The sequence below is a fragment of the Ruditapes philippinarum genome, unplaced genomic scaffold, assembly GCF_026571515.1.
Source record: "Ruditapes philippinarum isolate M1 unplaced genomic scaffold, ASM2657151v2 ctg135_1_1_1_1, whole genome shotgun sequence".
NCBI classification, from domain to species: domain Eukaryota; kingdom Metazoa; phylum Mollusca; class Bivalvia; order Venerida; family Veneridae; genus Ruditapes; species Ruditapes philippinarum.
In genome coordinates, this window is record NW_026862663.1 from 865071 (window position 1) to 884164 (window position 19094).

Sequence of the window (19094 nt, forward strand, 5' to 3'; positions counted from 1 at the left end):
GTAAACCTTTTTGTCTTTCATATTATGTTTAAATGAAATGTTTTATGAAATCAAAAGTTGTGTAGAGTTATATCCATTTTGTTATGGCTTAAATTCTATATGATTTCATAGACGAAACTTTTAGGTCCTTCAACATTCTATTATAACCTGGGACATACAATCATTTTATGTCCCAAATAAAATCTTAACTTTATATTGTAAATGATTAAAAAAGAAATAGTTTTCTTTGAATTTAGTTGGCATAATACGACAGTGTTTCCTCATCATTTAAGAATATATTTTTTCAACTCTTTTAACCTATTCTTTTTGAGTAATGAGAATTCCTTGCGTTCTTTACGAAATTTTAAAGGTATTCCGAATATGACCTTCAAACCCAATATGGCTGCGCCCATTGTTGTTTAGTAATATTTTATATAAGTTTGAAATTAAATAAAAATGTAGCCCAAACTGACATTCTCTTTCATTAGCTATGGGGTTTCCACTAGGGGTTTTGAAATGTCACCAAAACTTACCTCTGATAACACTACGGTGGTACAGCAGAACTGTCGCCAAACCGTCGTGGAAACCTAAAGTTAAACATGTTTGGCGAGTGCATTCTGTTAGTAACATTGTTTTCATTATATCTATGATTGTAAATCAAGCATATATGTGTTAAATAAGCAAATTATCAGTAATTTTAAATTTTCATGAAATAATGTCGGGCGAAATCTGGAACATGTTATTGATAACGATTCGTTCCATTGACGATTCGCCCCATAACGACTCGCCCCACTTTTTGTTACTATTCCGAGTATTCGCTCCAAATAGTAACGATTCACACCACTTCAAAATTATCATTTAAAAAGTTTGTTAAATAAAATGTCATCTGTATCTATCTTCAAGAACAGGATTTAATCATTTTAACTGTTGGTTTGTCAATAATATTAATAAGACAGTAGCCGTAGGCAAAGTTCAGAAAGTTGAATAGCTCTTTGATATTTTGATTTTGAACTTTTGAAAAATTAATTAATAAAATATGAACTTATTCAAAGTAGAGCTGATTTAGTGTCGTTCTGGGACGAACCAGGATATTTTATGGCGCTGAAATAAAATCGAGAAATCCATTAAGGAAATTTTATAAAACTTTAACTGATGATTGCCTTATTACAATTTGCCCCAAGATGAGATGACCTTTTGCCCTCATCTTAAAATAATCATATGAAGATAAATAAAATAAACAATATATTCAATTGTTATTAAAGGAATTTTTCGTATATTTATTATTAAAGGAATTTTTCGGTATTACTAGACTGTACTAGTATATGTGTTAATAAAAAATAAAATGCAGGGCTCAAGCTAGGTTCAAAATTTAGGGAGAAGTCACTTCTCCCTCCAGCTGCTTTAGGGAGAAGTGGGGAGACTTTAGGGAGAAGTGAGGAGATTCATTTATCGATGTTTTTTGTATGTTATTGAAATTATGTTGACTCACTGTACATATCTTATTAAATGAATTGGATTTGTGTTACAACAGAATATTCAATTTTAATTTAAAAGTAGTTTGAAACAAGTAATAATAAGAATGAGTATCATGTAATGCAACCATTGCATTAAATGAAGAGAAAAAAAGCCATAGTTGATTCCTATCATGGATCATATCATGGGTGGATTAACAGTTATTCCCTTCTGATTTACTATTAAAAAGCTTGTGCCAGACATTATATTCATATTCACTTATGTTGTAAAGAAAATGAAAGTAGATAACGAAAGAAACGATCTTTAATTTAACTACATTTGTAATAAATACAGTGTAATACGCCGTCAATTTTATCAAATTTAACTCGTCGACAAAATAGGCTATCATAACTTTCATTTAAAATTACCGTTCCAGTTATATGTCTAGCGGTCCTCTTAATTCTTACAATCATTCGATAGTGAAAATTTAATTGACGTTTGATCCGTCCATCATAAATAATTGTTACTGGTAGTTGTATGTTAGCGATTTAATGATTGGTTTAATAATGTCGCCTCGATTGAAACATGAATTACGATTGGTTTCTCGCACGTATCGGTAATCTCGCCGTGGGCGGAGTCTAATTGTTCCTCGAGTGTCTGTTAATTAGACTTTTATGACATGTTGGTAAACAAACGGATTAATGACATACGCGTTGATTGAGATGCATGACAGTCCCTTTTTCTAGATGCCCTTTTCCGGCGGCGAGGGTAAACAAAGCAAACACACACAACATGTTATTCACAGTTATTGTTGGTAATTTTCAATAATGGATCAATAAAATCGGGCGACTTCATCTTCGCTTTCATGTAGGATGTCGGCGAAGTCAGACGGAATTCGGCGACTATTTCGCCCGAATCGCCCAGTAGCTCGAGCCCTGAAATGACATCTGGTTTATTTGTAAGAAAATGGTCATATTTGTGTAATTTTGTAAATTTATATAGGCCAGACCAACCGCTAGATTTGCAGAAGACATTGTGAATTTTATTTACAGGACAGTAGTTCCTGTTAACTGACTTGATGACAGTGTATTTAACTTTCAGCATTGTACACAAATATACCACTTTGTCCTCGGGTGAATGCTTTGGGGCCAGTAGCCTTTGTTAAATTTATGCTTGACCTATTTTCTTTTTGTTTTCAGTATTCAACAAAACCAAAGGTTGCAGCAACAGTTTGTGAAACAAACATTGAACAAAAACCAAGGAAACCAGTTCAATCTGAGACAAAAGTTATCCAAATTAAAGTGCCAACAGATCTATCTAAGTACCTAGATAATGACAAACTACATTTACTCCAGAAAAAGGCAGCTGTTAAAAATCAATCTACCTCAGATGAGACTGAAGGGAAACATGATTTTACTACTGAAAGTGACGACCTTACTCTTTTTATTAAAAACAGTAGAGTTCAGTTGAATGTCAACAATGCAAGACAAATGAAAGAAGTTGAGGTAAAGCTCCCAGAACAAAACAAGTCATTACAAATTAACTTTGATTATGATGATGGTATGAAAATAGATGACACCAATCCATCTCAGAAAATAGAGTCAATGACAGAGTATACATGGAAGGAAGTTAAACTGGATTACTCTAAGCTACCTGAGTACTACATGAAGCTTTCCAAAATAAGATTGACAGGTACAATGTAATAATGGTCATTTTTGTTACATACTGACTGTAACATCAGAGACATATAAATACAATGTATTTTAATGTATCTGGTAACATTATTCTTTTTTTTTTTTATTTTGTTTTTTTTTTACTTTTCTTCTATATGTAAATGTGATCCTGTAATTGCTGAAAAAGTTTACATTTGATCCCATTTTGTAAGAATTGCCATTTTCAATATTTAAAATTGTACAAGCATGATTTCTTCCAAGTTATTTGTGAACTCTTAAAAAATCTTAGACAAATTCTTAAAAGGTCAATTCCTTTAATTATATGAGTTATGGTAGGTAACCGTAATCAAACATTACATAAGTAAGGGACTGCAGCATTGTCTGTGACAAGCTCTTGTTTGTTAAAAGTGCATATTGTACCTAATACAGTACATCAATTTTCTTGCTTGAAAATATTTTTAGGATCTTCTCTGCAGTATTATGCAGTAGTAGAAGCTTCAGTAAACAGTCAATGCAGTCAATAATATTTCATAAACTTCACTTGTAGGCTTGGTAGTAATTACAACAATGGCAGGGTATGCTGTAGCTCCAGACCCATTCATCCTGAGTACATTTCTTCTATGTACTGTTGGTACAGCCCTTACTTCATGTTCCGCTAATGCAATGAATCAGGTAAACAATTCTATACATATCTTAATCAATGCAGAATATGGGATTTGTAGATTTTTTTTAGAAAATGTAATACTTAATATGTTGGATAGTTCTGGGCTTTGTCTTTTTATTTAAACCTTTAATAAATAGTTTAGTATTCTTGCTGAACTTCTTTATTTTGCTCTCATTACTATATTTTAAAGAGCATAACAACACATTTTGTGGTCATTTAATAACCATTAAAAAGCAAAATCAAAATGATTAATCCATGTAGTATATGGAACTTCTTAACACAACTTTAGATCATTACATACTGTGGCAAATTTTTCGAGGGTTTTAAGACATGATGTGAAAAAATTTTAAATATGTTTTAAACATATTATTGTTTTACAAATTTTTATAATGTAATGTCTGTGTTTTTGAAATACATGTAGCAAGGTTTGCAACCTATCATTTACCTTGTGACCAGTCTTCAAACTTGTATTGTAATTTATTACTAAATGTTTGCATTATTAATTTCAGTACTTTGAAATTCCATTTGACTCCCAGATGAATAGAACAAAGAACCGGGTTTTAGTCCGAGGACACCTGAGGTAAATAAAGTTTATTCCTAGAATCAATTTTCTTGAAGGGCCTGTCTGTCTTTCTTCCTTGGCAAGACTTTTCTTTATTTCAAATGTTTCATTTAAACATCAAATGTAATTTAATTCATTTCAAAATTACTTGAATGTGCTTGTCTATCAATGTTTTAAACAAACATCTTTCCCAAATTTTAAAAAATCACCATTGAGTTGAGATGTAAGAAATTTGTAATGGACACAAGTCATTATGTTTGCTTTTGACGTGACAATGTAAAGTATTTGAATCGAGTAATCATGTTAAATATCGAATTAACTACATGTCATATAATACATGTATTGAAAAATTATTTTTAAAAGTTAATCAAATAAACGTTTTGCTAAATCTCTATCCTTTAATAGAATCTATATTGATTTATACATGGTATTTCTATAAAATTCATGCTTAACATTACCATAATATAATCTTTATTGATTTATATACATAATATTTCTATAAAATTCATGTTTAACATTACTATTATGCTTATTGTATTACAGTTCATTGCATGCAGTAACATTTGCTGTGATAACTGGGTCTACAGGACTTGCAATTCTGTCCCTAGGTGTAAATCCTCTCACTGCCACCCTGGGAGCTTTTAACCTTGGATTGTACACATTAGTTTATACACCAATGAAAAGATACAGCATATTAAACACATGGGTTGGTTCCATTGTTGGTGCTATACCTCCTATGATGGGATGGACAGCCTGTACAGGAATGCTGGAACCAGGTACATATAAAATCAGTATAGATTCTAAATAACCATTGAGATATATTGTAAATATTCAGAATATCTGTAGTGGTGGGGTTTGTGGTAGAACAACATTCAGTGATGTTTTCTATATTTTAACCAGGTACTAGAAGAACCTATATGATAAAAAAACAGAAATAAAACAAATGACAAAGAGAAATAATTTTTTTATTGAATATGAAATGTGCAGCCTAACTCATACAGTGACTTGAACCCTGAACCCCCAGGTTACCTTTTCACAATCCTACAAAGTAGGACAGATTTTTATTTTAAAACATATTTTGTTTTGGAAAATATATTTGCTGATGTATAGCTGCTAGATATTCAATAAGTATATTTTAGTAGCTGTAATGTCTCTTTTTGATGTCCATATGTTAGTGTGTAAGTCTATTAGTATTATTATTGCTACATAAGAGGAATTTACATTTTTAAAAAACTTCTCAGTTAAAGTATTTATTAATTCATGTTATGTTATTGTTTCTATAGGAGCATTCCTGTTAGGTGCTATCCTGTATGCCTGGCAGTTTCCTCACTTTAATGCACTTAGCTGGAACCTACGACCAGATTATTCCCGTGGTGGATACAGAATGGCTAGTGTGGTGAAACCAGAACTGTGTAAACGTGTAGCTCTCAGATACAGTATAGGAATGATAGGACTGTGTAGTGTGGCACCTCTGGTTGATCTCACCACATGGACATTTGCTGTGGATTCATTACCACTCAACATCTGGCTAACTTACTTAGCCTGGAACTTCTATAGAAAAGGGGATAGCAATTCATCAAGAAAATTATTCCGCTTTACTCTAATTCATATACCAGCATTGATGATTCTTTTGTTAATTGGGAAGAAATATGGACGAGATGACAAAACTGATAAAGCAAAAATATTACAATCAATTAAAAGTTTTATACCTGTTACATGATCACAGCTAATTAAATAAGTAGGACTAGTAAATGTAAAATATGTCTTTCTGTTTGTTCTCTGTGAATTGGTTACATAGGAATTATTTACACCAGGTGGCTCTGTAATTAATGTATGAAGGAATCTGGTAGTGAGTGATAATTGTTAAACAGAAGTCAGGTGCAAAATTGATGCTGGGTTATTTTATTGCTCCTAATTATGTTATTTATTTTAAGTGACTGTTAATATCAGACAGTATCATGTACACTAGAGTTTTCTCTTAAAATATACAGAAAATTCAGTCAATCCGCTCAAGTGAAAAAATTACATTTGAATGAAAAATAACAGACAGATCAATATCCTTTTGAAAAGGACATCGTTAACTGTAAAACTTCTTATTTAATTTATGGACACTTCTGCTTATACTGTTTTCATTTTATTTTAATTTTATAAGATACCTATGACCATGTGATAAAAAATTATTAATGAATTTTGTATTTTGTTTGTTTTGCATAATTGTTCTCTCTAATGTTTAACAGAAACAAAAGTTTTAAATATTTATAATGAACATTGAATGTAAACAATAAAGATGCAATGAGTTAAGGCTCCTGCGTTTGTATTATCATAGTGTTTAAAGTTTTATTTTATAAGAGGTATGCTTTTGCAAATGTTTACCTGTTGTACAAGGGGCATCTGTGGCAGAGTTGTTAAGATTGTTGACTTGAAACCATTTGACCCTCACCACTGTATGTTCAAATCGCAACAGGGCTTTGGACTCTCTCAAGTAAGGAAGCTATCCAGCTAGTTTATGAACATTAGTGGTTCTGCTATGGTACCTGTTTGTTGCTCACGGCACCAAAGTCGCCGTATGATCTATACTGTATTGGAGTGATGTAAAACCCAACAAAAAGAAAACACCCTTGTTGTACACTACATTTTCTGTAGACTGTATTTCTTAAAGCAAGAAACCAATCTTAATAGGGATGTTAAATGGAAAATTGGCTTTCAGGTTCATGACTCTAACGGTCATTGTATTATGTAAAAGACATGTTTATTGGAATGAGAAGGAAAATGTAACATCTTTTTTTCTTTTAAAATAAATATCTGTACATGTATTTCAGATATACTTGATAGGATAGTATATTTTTACTAGATTCTTTAAGTGTTATGATGTTTCCAACTTTAATGGATTATTTCATACTGAAACCCCATCTGCTAAATCTTGAATTACATCAAACCTCATGATCCCCTGTATTGGTTGTGTTCTCTTTATACTTATATAGAATTCCATAAGAACTCTTGAAAGATTTCGCCTATATTCCAGATAATGTCATTTTTACAAAAGCCATCAAGAAAATTCCTTAACTTTTCCTCTGGGTATCATTGACTAATTAAGGTGATCATGCAAGCAATATTTTACTTTTGTACTATTACACCAACCATTGCTAATTACCCCCGAGAAAATATTTGTCTATAAATTACTTTTATCTTGTAATTTATGTACAAATGTACTTATTCTTGTTTGATTTGAAAAGCAAATTCATTGGTATATAATTCTAGCTTGTAGATAGAGAAAATTTTGTATATGTGTCCTTTTGTGTTCTGCATTTACTTAACAAGCATTTTCATGGAATCTTCTCATCCCCACATCTCTGTAGTCTCAAGATGTCTGAATGGACTGCAGTCTTTCAACCTCATGAAATTGTAATCTATTGTTAAGTGATACAAACATACTTGACTCTTTTACCCTACCTGCTCAGAAATTTATACTACTCGAAGTTTGTTTAGCACAAAGTTTTCCACATGTATAGCACCGTGCATTCTACATCATCACATTGTAAATGGTGTAATAATGTATCACCCTGTGTAGTGTGTACACATAACCTTGAATGACAGGCCATTTCCATGTGCAAGAAGTGCATACAAGGTGACCCTGTATTTTGATAGTCTTTATTAGACACATACATTACAAACAAAAAAAGACTAATACGAGAAATATTACATGTAAGTAAAGTAGTGCGTAGATTGTGTTCACACATTTGTTTGTTTCATTTTACACCTTTTTCAAACAGTATTTCAGTCATATAGGTGGGTGTCCTAATCATTGTTCCTGGAGTTACACCAGTACTAGACTACCTTCCTCTGCACTAAACTACTTAAGCATCTCCCAGGGATCAAACCGACACCAGAGGTAACTGGATTAGAAGTCATTGACTCTTTAACTTCTCGTCCACGGAGGCAGTCATGCTATGGTTAAAGCTAACATGGTTCAAATAGTATATTACCAGTCAACAGTTACTTATATTTTGTTCACTTCAAACTTGACGTCATAGTACCTGATCAATTGTTTTTGTTTGTTTTGGGTTTTACTTCACATCGACACAGTATAGGTCATATCGCGACATTCCAGCTTTACTGGTGGAGGAAGACCTCGGGTGTCCTTCAGTGCACCCGAGTAGACCCACTGACGTTCCATAAGCTAGCTGGATAGCTTCCTCGCATGAAAGAATCCAAAGTCCCTGTCGAGATTCGAACCCACAGCGGTGAGGGGCAAGTAGTTTAAAGTCAACGACCTTAACCACTCGGCCACGGACGCCCCTTCACCTGGTCAATAAACAGTGTCCTGATATTAAGCATCATGTACGAGTATGTATATTAAAGCGACCAGTTCAATAGCTAATCAGTAGCATAGGTTTATAGCTAAGGCCAGACATTTTTAAACGAGCCATCTCCGGACCTTCAATGACGGCCTTGCTCGATATGGATTAGACTTGAACAATCCAAGAGCAATGGCTTAGTTAGACATTTTAAACAAGGTTTCTAAAGGTAAACTGAAGGTATGCTTAGATAATGCCAAACCATTGCATTGTTGGATTTATTATACAAGGGGTGTAAGGTAACGGCTTTGGAAGGATGACAACACAAACATTAGTTTGTCGTCAGCAGACCTTTTTATCATGCAGAAGTGCTGAAAGAGGGCACATAAGAATTCATTCCTCTGAGCATCCATTTTAGTACTGTTCTCAATTTCTTGACCACCGATATTCAAGAATAACTACTGTATGTTGAACATATTCACCAGTTCAAAATTAAATTAATAACCATGTTGCTTTGCAGTGCTGAAAGATGTCACAATACTGTAGCATAAGGGATATAAGTCCTGATTACTGTGAATTTAGCATTTTCACATATTTTTATACAGAAAAGACTTTCAATAGTCAAAATTAACTTGCATTCTTTTGGACTCATGAATTCAATGCTGGAAACTGTAACAATTTTTTTCATAAATTTAACTTGCATACCTATTCAAGTGTATTCATCATCCCCTTGGTTAATGCAAGCATATTCACAATTACCTTGTTTCCAGTGGCAAAGTACTTTACCATTATCAGCAACCAGTAGATCATTTACTAATCATCAATTAAAATTTTCAAAATTAAGAACAGTTTAAATAATGACTGCATAATACAAAGACATGTTACCTTTTTGCATTTTAATCAAACTAAAATGATTTGACATAAATTACAATGAGATGAATGAATGTACAATGTATGAATGAAAAAAGCAATGTTACAGAAACATAAAGTAGATCTCTACAAACACTTTTTCAACTTATATTTTAGATTGTTTAGCTTTATTTATTTCATTCATTAGTTCTTTCATGTATTGAATTTCTCTTTGAATTGATTCAACCTTTTCACGTAGAGCTTTGTTAGTGTCCGAGAGACGAACTTCCTGTTCCTGCAACGTTTCCTTTTCCTGCCTTTTCTTTTCTCGATACCGGGTGGCCGCATTCTTGTTTTGCACTTTCTTCCTTAGTCTTTTATCTGAAACTTTATGTGAATCATACGGAGAACTTTTAGACTTGTTTTTCTTACTTTTTGATTTAAGTTTTGTGAAATCCTCACTTGACACTTGTATACTTTTAGCAGAACTTGACTGGCTGCTACTGTCACTGAAATAGCTGGTATCAATTGTGCTCATGTCTTGACAAGTATCAGATGGGGAGGTAGGTCCTGAAGATAAAATTGATTCAACATCTGCATCACAGAAAGAACTTACACTCAGACTCTCTGTCTTAAAGTTGTCCTGTAAAAGTAACACTGGAGCCTCAACAGAAGAGTCAAGTGAAAAATTTTGACCAGACTGTAATGGTTGTAATTCAATAACATCACCATTGTCTAAAGAAACCTCAGGTTGAATTAAATCTTCAAAAGAATGGATGACTTGATTGTCAACACCTCCAAGCAACATGTTGATACTATCATAGGTGGGAAAGTCTATATCAGGAACCTCAGCAACTGGGGAGATTGCAGCTACTGCTTCCACATGAAGATCTTTCTCAACTGGCTTGAGCAAATCTAGAGATATCTCCGTCTTTGCTGGCTGTTGGCCAGTTAACAGGGCCTTCAATATATCAAAGGCAGCCTGTTTCATCCCTTCAGGGCGAGGCTCTGATTTTTCAACTTTAATTGCGACTGGAGCATTTTCACAGCCCCTGTCAGTGTTCAGGAGGTTTTGGAAATCCACAGTTTCCATCCATTCTTCTCCAAGAGAGTCTAAAATAAAAACAGCACATTATATAAGTTGAGGTTATTGGTATCAGAAACAATTTTTATTATGAAAATTTTCAGTCTGCTTGCCAGTTTAGGACATAACAATGATAACATTCAAGAAACTTAATACTGTTAATCAATGTGAGGACTCAGTTTGTTTTATTTGTGTTTCTCCAAGTTAAACAAATTACAAGTAACTGAAGTATAAGTATCAGATGAACAGACTGAAACTCTCAGCCCTTGTAGATAGTGCATATCAATAAATACCAACAAAAATCATAATTACCTGCTGGAGTATCTGTAAGAAGCAAGTCCTCTAGAGACTCCTGGGTAGCTGACTGATATTTCAGACCCCCATCTAGGCCAAAATCAAGAATGCTACCCTCCGTACCCAGATCATCCACAAACAAGTCTGTTGTCAGACCCAATGGGTCCTCGAACAAATTCATTTGGTCCATGAATTCCATCTTGCTTTATTTCTGTCCGACTTTCAAATTGATATATGGCAATTGCCAGGAATAGGAAATGGTGAAAAGACCTGCAAAATACAAGGAGAGTCTCGTTAACAAGGGAAGCACACTATTCTGCCAGCGGACATTAAATAATATACACAAAGAAACATTTCATTTTAGAAGGAATCAGTCATTTTTATATAGTATTTTCATTAAAATGACCATTATACTTGAACATGTTTTTTAATGTCTTCTGTGTGATTTTCATTCACGCTTTCAAGGACAAATTTATATTTCCTTGAGGAGATAATCAACAAAAATTTCATGACATATGAATATATATATATTTAGAAAACTAAAGAAACGTTAATAGATATTCAAACAAATGGATTAACAACAACAATGTAGGAAACATTTCTAACATTTTATCATTCAATTTTATTTTCTCAAAATGGCGGGATATGCCACGTTGATAATCACAATGAATTAAATTAATCAGTGTTAAAATAATTAATAAAATTGAATAAATTAATACTCACGCCATGTTGATAATGTAATTGTTCTTGGTGCAAAGCACTGCTTTTGCACAGGTTTGTTGTGAAGGTTCACTCGTCCATATTAGCGGTAAGCGTGTTCTGTTATTCTGTATTCGTTACCTTTCAGTCATGATTTGCGGCAACGTGCGTAGTTTCATCCTATTTTTGCCGAAAAAAGTTCATTTTCCTACGCAAATTATTTTTGATTTCTCTCTAAACGACTTATTTTGAGTCAATATTGCAAATTATTTCTTAGATTTTAGTTTTTAATCAATATGATTACCTTGTGAAATGTAAAACTGCTTTAATTAACGTGTTATGAATGGAAAAGTGCAAGAATTATATCAGTAATGCGGAAGAAGAAAATATGTTATTCGGACAGAAAAATTGCGTCAGAATATTTGGCAATATGCCAAATGACGAACAACGGTCATTGGTTCATATTGACACACCTCTGACGTCTTGTTTCTAAATAAAGAAAATGCGGAAAGACCCAAATATATCATGAACGTCCTAAATTATGACCTACAATGGACATTAAAAAATGGGGTGTGCTTGTGCGCGAGTGTTCTTATATTCCGGACAATTTGGTACGTTTTAAAATGAAGATATGCAAACTTTAATTAAGCATTAATTCCATTCCATAAATCAATTAAAGATAAAATTCAGTTTAAGGGGGGGGGGGGGGGGTTATTTAAATATGACATATACATCATGCGTCGCATACATGCATATACTGTACATACATTACAGTTACATGTATGTGTAATTCATGTATACAGTAGAGAACAGAACAGTCTTTATTTATAGTATTATATGGATGAAATTAAAAGATTTGATGTTTCAAAATAAATATGTTTAAACCAAAACATTTTGAACATTTGAGTACAATATCAAAATATCATATTTTATTAAATTTGTAATAATTTGGCAGAATGTAATTATAATTTATAAAGACATTTACCCTTGTCATGGTAATCTTCATGGAAAATTAAGGTGGTAGTTGTTGTTTTTATAGTTAAATATCCACCAGCAAAACTATTAAAAATTGCTGCAATTAATTTCGTTACTTTCTCCAAACAAAGATTTTATTATAGATCTAATTATAATTATTATTACTAAAGGAATAATTTTTTTTTTGAATTAAAACAATCTTGCAACAGAATTTAGGAATGCACTTTGGAGGTAAACATATGACATACTCTATGAATAACTTTTTCATTTCACAGTTTCGTACTAAACTATGATATAGTCTCAAGCAAGTAATATATTAGTTGAAGATCGTTTGAAAGTAAAGCTTATATTTTTTTTCCAGAAGTTTTGTAGTTCTGATGAAATATGTGTAGATGAGATAGGAGATGGGAACTTGAATGTAGTGCTACGTGTTTACACCAAAGATGGACGCAGTGTCATTGTTAAACATTCCTTGCCTTATATAAAGGTATACATTAAACAAAAGTCATGTTTATATTATATAATTTGCACATATCATTTATTTAAAGGATGTTAAAATATGTATTAATTTTAAAGCTTTCATTTCTTTGATGAACTATGATTCAATTTTTATCAACTAAATATTAACCTTCACCATGCTAAATTTGTATAATGGAACAGTTGTCCAACTTCAATTACTTGGAATCTGTATGATGGTTTTAAAACCATTGTTGATGTTAGGGGTTTTGTTATCAAAATGCTCCATTTAGCAGCCATTAATGCATTGTAGAGACAGACCAGACAGATGAGTAGTCTGACCTGATTCTATAATGTTAGCATTTAACATGGCCATAAACATTCATAAGGTTAATATATCAGGTTAGATTTAGCGGTATTTTATGAAAATCTCTTTTTGAACATGTTAATATAATAATATTTGACCTTCCAGTGTCTAGGAGAAGGATACCCACTTGGGGTTGCAAGAATTGATGCCGAGTACAAGGCTTTGGTAAAATTTCATCAGCTGGCTCCTGGCTGTGTCCCTCAACCATACTTTTTTAACAAGCAACACAATGCTGGTATGTTGTTTTTTTCTATCATTTAATGATTCTATTACATAAATAAATTTTATGTTTTATTGTGCAGACAATTTATGATTAATTTCACAAATAATGTATTGTTTGAGTTTTCAACAAAATTGACAAATTGTTGTATGTTTGAAAAAAATTATGATTGCAGTTTACCTGGAAGATCTTGAAGGATATAACATTCTTCAACAGAATCTTATCAGTGGTCAGTTTGATCAGAAGATTGCAGAAAACTTGGGTCAATCTCTAGCCACAGTTCACAGTAAAACACACATAGGCAAGATTGGGGAGGATGCAATAAATGAGCTTTTTCTACATTTAGAGTAATTTCATTTTATAACAACCTTTTGTCAGATGTAAAATCTTTTTGGTAACTATATCTAGAGAAGGTTTTCAGCTGGTTTTAAGCACTATATTAAACAGGTTTACAAACTTTACAGACATTTGTTAAACAGATAGTATTTAACTAGTTACCATCTCTTATGTAAAGATACTTATTTTCAGTGTGCCTTTTACTAAAAATAAACATTGTAATTCCTATGGCACAGAATGGTTTGTGACCCTGAAAACTCAAAGCAGATTGTAGCAGATTGACATAAAAACTGGACACCTTTATTGGCATCCCTTCAAAAACTTTTTTTATAACATTTTCTTTGGTCTGTCTAACAGTACTTTAAGTTATAGTAAACATTTATGGCTAGGTACTGGTCATTTATATTTTATGAATATTTCAAGAAAATTGTCATACCTGTTGATATTTGAACCAAACTCCTGAATATTTAAGAGTAAATTGGCACCATTAGTCTAAGACTACACTCTTTTCTTGTTTAAAGCATCAAGCTAAGGTCCTGCCCCTTGCAAGTAAGAAAGTACAGTGGTCTATTGCCAGGTGGTATGTTGCCAAGAATGAAAATACAGTGGTCTATTGCCTTTAGTCTGTTGCCAAGTATGAAAGTTAAGTGGTCTGTTGCCATTAATCAGTCGCAAAGTATGAAAGTACAGTGGTCTATTGCCATTAATCAGTCGCCAAGTATGAAAGTTAAGTGGTCTGTTGCCATTAATCAGTCGCCAAGTATGAAAGTTAAGTGGTCTATTGCCATTAATCAGTCACCAAGTATGAAAGTACAGTGGTCTATTGCCATTGGTCTGTTGCCAAGTATGAATGTACAGTGGTCTATTGCTGTTGGTCTGTTGCCAAGTATGAAAGTACAGTGATCTGTTGCCAAGTATGAAAATTCAGTGATCTGTTGCCAGGTATGAAAATTAGTGATCTGTTGCCAAGTATAAAAGACTGTGATCTGTTGCCAAGCATGAAAATTCAGTGGCCTGTTGCCTTTAGTCTGTTGCCAAGTATGAAAGTTAAGTGGTCTGTTGCCATGCATCAGTCGCCAAGTATGAAAGTTAAGTGGTCTGTTGCCATTAATCAGTTGCCAAGTATGAAAGTTAAGTGGTCTATTGCCATTAATCAGTCACCAAGTATGAAAGTACAGTGGTCTATTGCTGTTGGTCTGTTGCCAAGTATGAAAGTACAGTGATCTGTTGCCAAGTATGAAAATTCAGTGATCTGTTGCCAAGTATGAAAATTAGTGATCTGTTGCCAAGTATAAAAGACTGTGATCTGTTGCCAAGCATGAAAATTCAGTGGCCTGTTGCCTTTAGTCTGTTGCCAAGTATGAAAGTTAAGTGGTCTGTTGCCATTAATCAGTCGCCAAGTATGAAAGTTAAGTGGTCTATTGCCATTAATCAGTCGCCAAGTATGAAAGTACAGTGGTCTATTGCCATTGGTCTGTTGCCAAGTATGAAAGTACAGTGATCTGTTGCCAAGTATGAAAATTCAGTGATCTGTTGCCAAGTATGAAAATTCAGTGATCTGTTGCCAAGTATAAAAGACTGATCTGTTGCCAAGCATGAAAATTCAGTGGCCTGTTGCCAAGTATGAAGTACAGTGGTCTGTTGCTTTAGTATAAAACTACGATGGTCTGTTGCCAAGTAAGAAAGTACAGTGGTCTGTTGCCAAGTATGAAAGTACAGTGGTCATTTGCCAAGTATGAAAGTACATGTACAGTGATCTGTTGCCAAGTAGGAAAATTCACTGGTCTTTTGCAAAGTATGAAGTACAGTGGTCCGTTGCTTTAGTATAAAACTACGATAGTCTGTTGCCAAGTAAGAAAGTACAGTGTTCTGTTGCCAGTGGTCTGTTTCCAAGTATGAAAGTACAGTGGTCTATTTCCAAGTAAGAAAGTACCGTGGTCTGTTGCCAGTTGCCAAGTATGAAATACAGTGGTCTGTTGCCATTTATCAGTTGCCAAGTATGAAAGAACAGTGGTCTGTTGCCAAGTTTGAAAGTACAGTGGTCTGTTGCCATTTATCAGTTGCCAAGTATGAAAGTACAGTGGTCTGTTGCCAAGTAAGAAAGTACAGTGGTCTGTTGCCAAGTAAGAAAGTACAGTGGTCTGTTGCCAAGTATGAAAGTACAGTGGTCTGTTGCCAAGTATGAAAGTACAGTGGTCTGTTGCCATTGGTCTGTTGCCAAGTATGAAAGTACAGTTGTCTGTTGCCAAGTAAGAAAGTACAGTGGTCTGTTACTTTGATTTACTTGTTATTGTACTTATAACAATCCTTTTTGCATGTTTTGTTGTTAAATTTCAATTAAACATTCATTTTATTAAGATTATATATTATTTTCCAGCAATTCAACAATGGTTGGGCTGACTGCTGAGTATGTTTTCACTAAACCATTCAATAAACCGGATGATACAAACAAATGTTCACCAGAAGTATCAGAACGATTGAATTTATTGTATGAAGATGAAAATGTCCTCTCTGCTGCCAAAGCTTTGTGTAAGATCTTTACAGAGAAGAAAGAATGTTTGATACATGGTGACCTACATGCTGGTTCTATTATGGTTAAAGGGACGGACACAAGGATGTTTGATCTAGAGTTTTGTACTGTTGGTCCAGCTGGATACGACCTAGGGGTTGTACTTGCCAACTTTATTTTCACCTATCACAGACATATTAGTACAGAAGAAGACAATGACACCCATCGAGTATTTGCTTACAAGATGGTTGATGCATGTAAAGCATTTGGTAAATATATATATTTATAATATTTACTTTTAACAATTATTATTGTACTGTCAATAAACTAAAACATGTAATTAAGCATGGAGTTTCATAAATTATGATTTTGTTACCTAAGTGCAGTAACAAGTTAAATCCTTTTATAATTTTATAGGAGTTAACCTATTACTACACTTGGGTGACATTTTCAACCTGTGCAATGAAGTGTAGACCATCTTTTACGTATTTTCAATATTATGTTTTTTTAAGATAATCCAAGAGTCGTAGAATATTACACTTGTTAAATTGAGCTTCATAGTCTTCTTGATAAATATGATTTGTTAAATCATAAGCGTAATTCATAATCATACTCCCCTTTTGATCTTTAGTTGTAAAAAGCACATTTTTTGTGTGAATGATACACCCTTCAATTTTAATAACTCAAATGTATTTTTACTACATTACTTCATCTATTTACATGAACATTATTACAGTGAACATATACCTGGAGAATATGTCAGAAAGTACAGGTAACAGAGATGAGTATGTTAGCAAGCTTCTGTCTGAAACTGCAGGATTTACTGCCTGTGAAATCATTAGAAGGTAATACTCTTATTTTGTATTTATTTCAAATATAGAAATTAACACATTTGCATCTTTTTAATAAGTAAAGTAGGTAAGGTCTTTTTAGTATACAATTCATGAGTTAACATTTACCGAATAGTCAAAACAAGTACATGTAAAGGACTTTGATACTTAATAACTTATATACATGGCCGAGTGGTTAATTTGTCAGACTAGTAATCTAAGGATTGCTGGCTGTGTGGGTTCAATCACCCTCAGGGGCAAGCAGTTGTTTCCATGAGCAAGAAACTTAACACTAATTACTTAGTAGTGGTTGATTCCAAGAATGAATTTGAGTGTTTCAATAAGTTTATAGCTTCCTACACAATCAAACTAAATGATACAAAAAGTTTTTCCCAGTAAACATAGTATTATATGACTGTATTGCTTTATATATTACCATTTATATTTATTGTAACTGTTGCAGGTTAATTGGTGCTGCACACTATCCATACTTAGATGGCATGCCTTTAGCAGAGCAAGACTGTCTGGATACAGGGACAACACTTCTAAATGCTTATCATAGAATACATGACATTGATAAATTCCTTATCATTGCCTTTAAGCTGGTTTAAAGACAATTATGTATAGTATTGAAACTAAATGATTCTGTGATAAACTTGTTTTAATGATTAATTTTGTAGTGTATTTACATACAATATGTATTTATCACATATCAGTTATAATTATCGTTAAAATGTATGTAAAATTGAATTATGTTCACATTCCAAACATCAAAAGTTTACATGTTTAATCAAATTTTTGAATGATGTTGAAATAGTTTCAATAAATAAAATTATAAAGCAATCAAATTTATATATACATGGATAAGATTTCATCATCCCCCAACTTCAGTGACTACCTCTCCTCATGTGATTGTTTATTCTTAAGTCAGTGACAACTTTGCTTGTAAAAATGGATGATAGTGTCAGGATTGTCGTAACAACATTTATATTTGAAATACTAGTAATTCAAGTCTTTTACTGACTGCAAGCAATTATTAAATGAATTTTCAAGTGAGAACACTCCACTATGATAGAGGTAAATCACATTAAGTCTTGATTACATCTTGGCACCTGTAGGGTAAACTCCCAAGTAGTTATTGAACTAAATTTGTTTTAAGTGTTAAAAGTCACAGTGACCTTAACCTTTGACTAACAAAATGTTACCAGTATTGTGATAATTTACAAGGAAGATGGGTGTTATTTCATCTGATTTTAATAATTTACTAGTATCTGTAAATATTCTAATTTGCTGCAGACTTTATGGAAGATCTCTTGTATTTTTTTCTAAAATTTGACAGAAGCATGCTTATTTGTGTACATCTACATCATACATCTCTCCAGCAATTTCAATCTATTATTTTCACAGTGTCCATCCAAACATTCACAAAACTATTTCCGTCAACATTGTAATGTAAAGAGAAATACACTTCTGTGCAACATATACCTAGCTGTAATTCAGCATTATGGTCAGTGACCTTGACCTCTTTAACTAGTCATCTTTATATTCTTACTAAAATGCATACATTCAATGACGTCGTTCAATGCTTTACATATAAGTTATTGCAGTCTTGAACATACAGGTTTAACAATATATTCAATTATTTGAGAAAAACAGAAGTGATATCTATTACTGTCTAATAGCATAGCATGTTTGAAAGAAAATCAGCATTTAACAGACTTGTTCCAAGAATTTTAAGCATTTTATATGATGATGATGGTTTATTAACTGCAAGCATTCAATGTCATTCAATGAAAAGACTCAAGAATTAAGAATATTTTTTTTTTTCGCTGCTAATCCATACCTTCTAA

General features: G+C 32.9%; 3 protein-coding genes across 3 annotated transcripts; 2 read left to right on the forward strand and 1 right to left on the reverse strand.

Annotated features, from left to right (window-relative positions):
• The first annotated feature begins 348 nt into the window (after positions 1–348).
• Positions 349–6632, forward strand: LOC132719803 (protoheme IX farnesyltransferase, mitochondrial-like). The gene is made up of 6 exons (XM_060703719.1): positions 349–598; positions 2631–3123; positions 3652–3776; positions 4278–4348; positions 4874–5106; positions 5614–6632. Exons 1-6 carry the CDS (start codon positions 470–472, stop codon positions 6048–6050), a joined length of 1488 nt encoding a protein of 495 aa, XP_060559702.1. The 5' UTR covers positions 349–469; the 3' UTR covers positions 6051–6632.
• Positions 6633–9506: 2874 nt separating this feature from the next.
• On the reverse strand, positions 9507–11733 carry LOC132719805 (cyclic AMP-dependent transcription factor ATF-4-like). Its single transcript, XM_060703723.1, has 3 exons — positions 11576–11733; positions 10871–11122; positions 9507–10587 (listed from the first exon to the last, which is right to left on the reverse strand). The coding sequence occupies exons 2-3, from the start codon at positions 11049–11051 to the stop codon at positions 9641–9643; spliced, it is 1128 nt and encodes a 375-aa protein (XP_060559706.1). The 5' UTR covers positions 11052–11122; positions 11576–11733; the 3' UTR covers positions 9507–9640.
• A 272-nt stretch (positions 11734–12005) lies between these two features.
• LOC132719804 (methylthioribose kinase-like) lies at positions 12006–18866 on the forward strand. Its single transcript, XM_060703720.1, has 7 exons — positions 12006–12162; positions 12888–13013; positions 13455–13584; positions 13745–13916; positions 16283–16683; positions 17151–17259; positions 17708–18866. The coding sequence occupies exons 1-7, from the start codon at positions 12103–12105 to the stop codon at positions 17853–17855; spliced, it is 1146 nt and encodes a 381-aa protein (XP_060559703.1). The 5' UTR covers positions 12006–12102; the 3' UTR covers positions 17856–18866.
• The last annotated feature ends 228 nt before the right edge of the window (positions 18867–19094 follow it).

Bases quoted from the DNA above. Each gene is read 5' to 3' on its own strand.
- LOC132719805 (XM_060703723.1), bottom strand. From the start codon at position 11,051: ATGGAATTCATGGACCAAATGAATTTGTTCGAGGACCCATTGGGTCTG. The intron at 10,588-10,870 runs GTAATTATGATT...TTTTTATTTTAG, and splicing joins TCTTACAGATACTCCAGCAG to ACTCTCTTGGAGAAGAATGG.
- LOC132719804 (XM_060703720.1), top strand. From the start codon at position 12,103: ATGGACATTAAAAAATGGGGTGTGCTTGTGCGCGAGTGTTCTTATATT. The intron at 12,163-12,887 runs GTACGTTTTAAA...TTTTTTTTCCAG, and splicing joins CTTATATTCCGGACAATTTG to AAGTTTTGTAGTTCTGATGA. The intron at 13,917-16,282 runs GTAATTTCATTT...ATTATTTTCCAG, and splicing joins GAGCTTTTTCTACATTTAGA to CAATTCAACAATGGTTGGGC.
- LOC132719803 (XM_060703719.1), top strand. From the start codon at position 470: ATGGGGTTTCCACTAGGGGTTTTGAAATGTCACCAAAACTTACCTCTG. The intron at 4,349-4,873 runs GTAAATAAAGTT...ATTGTATTACAG, and splicing joins TTAGTCCGAGGACACCTGAG to TTCATTGCATGCAGTAACAT. The intron at 5,107-5,613 runs GTACATATAAAA...TTGTTTCTATAG, and splicing joins TACAGGAATGCTGGAACCAG to GAGCATTCCTGTTAGGTGCT.